Source organism: Phytophthora infestans, genomic scaffold (assembly GCF_000142945.1).
Source record: "Phytophthora infestans T30-4 supercont1.79 genomic scaffold, whole genome shotgun sequence".
NCBI lineage: Eukaryota > Oomycota > Peronosporomycetes > Peronosporales > Peronosporaceae > Phytophthora > Phytophthora infestans.
This window is the reverse complement of record NW_003303680.1, coordinates 511,104-515,869: the sequence shown is the minus strand read 5'-3', so window position 1 is coordinate 515,869 and position 4,766 is coordinate 511,104. Positions and strand designations below refer to the sequence as shown.

Genomic DNA, 4,766 nt, shown 5'->3' with positions numbered 1-4,766 from the left:
TAGCAGAGCAAATTAAGGTCTATCAGGATCTATCTTTTATAATTGAGACAGCCAAAAAAAATAAACGTGTAGGATGGTAATTAACGGTACATGACTGTTTAAGTTCTTTTGAGATTTTATATTTAAAAAGTAGTGTGTGAAATTTCACCTATCTTGGGGCCGGTACGTCTTAGAGACACCACCGATTTTATAGAAATATCCAACTGTCAGCGAGAAAAGTCCAACTAATGAGGGACTAGGGTGGTGATGGGCAAAGGTAATTGCGCATCCGATTCGCGTAATCATACAATCTGGCAGGGTATCGACTGATACCATTGGAGGTGCACGACTGTACTATTAATAACATAATCTTTAAGAGACCGGCGGATAGTATCGATCACAGTTTTTAGTTGAGCGAGGTTATAATTGTTTTTGTGTGCGATACACCGTCAGAAATGCACTAAATTGACTTATGCAAACTTTCATGGGTCACGAATCATACATGTAGTTGATGCGCCGAAATACTTCCTTATTCAGGTTAAAAAATGTATTTCTAATCTTGGTATACCGTTCTATGGCGTTTCTCGTATCTTTTGGAGTACAGAAATGAAAAAGTCTACCCCTTTCTCGAAGTCGTAGCTGAGACTCTCTAACTTCATGAGGATACTTCGCTCAACCTTTTACAGCGATCAGGACTTCGTCATTTTTTTTTTTGCCTTCTTGGCCGCCTCGATAAGTTTGCCTATCTTGATATCCGGCTTCTTGATGATCTTGTTAGTACTCGGGATTATGTTTTTCCAGAACCCACCATATCCGTCTCCCCGGCCGCTCTGAATAACTTCTTGGGCCTCGACCCGAAGCGATCTTGGGGCCACAGTGTCAGGAGATGTCTTCGACAAGGGGCGAGACTCGTCGGGGATTGGGAATGCTGCGACGGCGCTGCTCCTAGCTAAAACCGCAAAGGCAAGAATACCGTAGAGAAAACTGCGCATGGCTGTAGAGGGGGGGGTCTGCTTAAGAGAAGGGTCCTGTGGACTTGGGAGGAAAACGCGAAGTGAGCTCCAGCCATTCTTGTAACACGCTACAGACTGAGCCGTTGGACGATGTCTCTCTTTCTGTAGTACCAATTTTGCGCTTGACTTTCATATGATGAAAATGTCTCGTCTCGCTGCACTTCGACGGATCCTGATAGTTGCCCCCCTTATAGACTCGCAGTAAAGATGCAAGCTCCATGCATCCGGTTCCGAGAATATTATCTAAGTGTCGTATTCTGAGACACTGGACGAGGGTGGTACCAAATTAGGATACCGTGGTTTACGGTACACGTACGCTCTGTTTTGTACCGTAAATCTGTTAAAGTACATGTACCCACAAAGTATTGTACAGACCAATAGGAAATCAATATTATTATTATGTCCAGACGTACAGCTTAAGTTTGGCCAATCAGATATCAAGATTAGTTCAATGCCTAGCACGCCACCAAAATAAGTCTTACTAATATCAAGTCGATTTAGACGAGGCAACAAATTGTCGGTATTTACACGTCATATTCGTAATGCAGCCAGCAAACACATCAGAACGACCACCAGCAGACACTGTGCGCGTAGCCATAGCCAACCTGCGCGGGGTGCCCGCGAAGCAGAGCTGCGCAGTATTTACGGAGGCGGGCCCAGCGCCGAGCTCACCAGCGAGCCGCTCATTGCATTCTCCAGTACATCCAATCTATAAATTGCGAGCGAAGCGAACCGCGGGGCGCAAGCGTAGCGCTGCTGGTCACAACCCCTTTACAGTAAACTGAAACAATGGTCAGATTACTATTCGCTAAGTGCTCGCTCATAATAAAATGACCATTTTATCAGATTATTGTGAATTTCGCGACTCTTTTGTGTAACACAGCGTGGACAGGACAGTTCTGTATAGCGGTCAGAAACAGATTTTTGTGTTTGCTCGTGCCCATTTGTGTTTGCCAATGTCGTAAAATTGTTTGTCGTTGGCCAAAAACGTGTATACTGTACTGGCGTACCAGACGGGGAGCTCGGTAATATATTGGCTTGTACTACAGTGCCGATTGGTCGTAAACCAGGGGGTCGGGTTTTACAAATATGGACTGATTTGTACTTTCAGATAGGGCGTATGTAGATTCTACACATCCCTGATCATCAACCTTTTTCGCGCAAGACCAGAAGAACTTCTTTGCCGCCGTATCCCTCTTTGAAGTCATGCGCAGTACATTCTACGTGGCTCTAGCCTTCGCGATTGTGACTCGCAGCAGCGCTTCCGCAGAACTCCCGAAACCCGACGAGACTGGGCTCTTATCCGACACTTACCGGTATACCAAAAGGTCTCTTCGGGTCGCAGGCCAAGAAGTCGCCGCGACGAGTTTGTGACCAGAGTGTACTATTAATAACAAAATCTTTAAGAGACCGGCGGATAAAGACCTAAGCAAACTGATCGCGGCGGCCGAGAAGGCAAAATTGAAGAACATGAAGGCTAAGCTCTCAAACGTCATTGAGGAGGCAGCGAAGTAGCCACATTATTAGTTTGTGGAGGGGTAACCCCTCTCGAAAGCAAATAAGCTCTAATGTAGAACTACTTCCGTGAGAAAAATAAGCACCCACAAAACAATTTGGGCTGCGCTCCGCCTTTTTTATTCGGGCTTAAGCTTTGCTGGGTGCTGTTTTTTCTTTGCTGCTGGATGCGGATGGCAAGATTGCTTCTAAGCGCTCACAGAGCTGTGCTTGCTCGATTTTCTTTTGCTTTCGAGGTCTATTCCTTGGTTTTACCCGAGCGGCAACGCGGGCTCCTATTGAGCTGATACCTCTCCCATATGCGTGCAATAGTGAAACGAGATATGTGAAAGTTAACTTCTATCCTGATTAAATCAACAGGCTTAAGGTTACCTCCTATACCGCCGAAAAGCAGCGTTTTTTTACACGGATTAGCGCTCTTCGACGAACGCTTGCTACATGTACAGTAAAAGAGCTCAGTTTGCGAAATGACAAGGTCCCTCGAGGCCTCGGAGCCAGTGCCGGTAGAGACGTTTGTTTAAAGAGCGTTTAAGACGTCTGTTTGTTTGAACATTTTTCACCGGACTCTTTTTACAGACACCTACGGGTAATTACGGGTGCGGGCTTAACTTGAATTGATTATCATGACAGTCCACTAATCGGCATATTGCTCATGAAGAACCATACTGATTTTTTACTTGCGTCTGCACACAGTGTCCACTATTCGGTCGCTGACGGTAGCCAAAAGTACACTGTTCCTTTTGAACATACAGACAACGAGCTATACCTTTGAAACACGCCCGTGGTTTTTCCACTAATAAAATAGTTTCAACCAATCCGTATGCCGTATTTGTACAATCAACCCAGGATGAGTTGATTCCTGTATTGGTTTTGTAAAGTTTGGAATCGTTTTTGTACTTCGTGTTCAGACGTTGAGCTGAAACTGCCACTTTCAACCAATCAAGTAGCTGGGCGGGTATTCCTGTCACGCGTAATAATTTTCTTTTATATGAAGGATAATGTTCATACACCGGACGGATTTCACCGTTGTCTGTACGTCTGTTTGTTCCTTTAAAAGACAATGGATGTTTAAACTCCGTTGTAGAGACGTCATATCTTTCCACTGCCAGCACTGATTGGACGGGAGATTTAAATATTGAACCTCCTACGAGTAGGCAAGTGGGATGTAACCACCTCTGGAACAATCACGAAGAATTTGTTTGACAATCCTGTGGTCGTACTCAGTCGAGTTAGTGTGTGACTTTTGGGTAGAGTACTTACTTCTGACACTGGGGAGGCATGTCATAATCGCGTTGCTCTCAATTCTGGGAAACACAGCAGCTGTATGCAGTTTGAAGACTTTGATATTTACCAAGGGTTTTCACGAACACTTTTTACTCCTAGCATTTTTAATGGGTGCTTGGGATCTTTAGCGACCTGTGGTTGCTTTGGCCCAAGCCAGATTTCTAAGCTTTCTACTATTGATGCTAGTTTAGCCAAGCACCTTAATGTGTACTAGTAATGTATGTCAGCAATGGAGTCATACTAGATCACACAATAGTACATATCGCAGCAGTGCCCTCACGCGAGCGACGCAATCAACAAAAAAACGATTTAATGGTTTAAGATTCCACGATCGGTTGCTGGACACGCAGAACCTCCACTGCGCCTGGCATCATAGTATTTTTTTGTGTATACACCTACCGGTCGCGGGGGTGATGGCGCTACATTCTTTAAGCAAGCAACTGTAGGGTAATATGAGGAGTTTTTAATGAGCGACGATAGCGTGCTAGGAGAGCTCAAACTGATTTAGCCATCCTATGTCGTTTTCGTGTTTCTAGAGCGTAGCTGATCAACTGTTGATCATGCTGAGATCCTTTTACAGCGATGCCAGTCAACGCGGTATGGTATATATTTTGTGTTTCACGGTGGTGTTTTGCGTGCGTTTAGCGCCTACCTAACTCCCCAAAATAGCAGCGGTTTGTATTGAAAATTCGACAGGGGTAAAATGAAATCGTGTGCGCACAGACGCACAGAAAGCGCAAACGTTGTCATAGCGTCAGACGCCAACAAACGTATGAGCAGGGCGATTTTGACGTGATTTTGTTTTTGAGGACGTAATTTGACTGGCGCTAGGTGCATATTTTCCTTGGGTATTTTATTAATACCGGCCAATTCTTCCGTAGCATTTACTCTGTTGTAGAAAGTAGAAATTCACTAACCAGTTTATGGGTCAAGTCTCGTCCCATCGGAGCAGCAACCGCCTTATATCTAATGAGA

General features: G+C 44.8%; 1 protein-coding gene across 1 annotated transcript; it reads right to left on the bottom strand.

Annotated features, from left to right (window-relative positions):
- Positions 1 to 668: 668 nt before the first annotated feature.
- PITG_18683 (avrblb2 family secreted RxLR effector peptide, putative) lies at positions 669 to 971 on the bottom strand (the record flags this gene model as incomplete). The annotated part of the gene is made up of 1 exon (XM_002997266.1): positions 669 to 971. The coding sequence occupies one exon, from the start codon at positions 969 to 971 to the stop codon at positions 669 to 671; it is 303 nt and encodes a 100-aa protein (XP_002997312.1).
- Between the last annotated feature and the right edge of the window lie 3,795 nt (positions 972 to 4,766).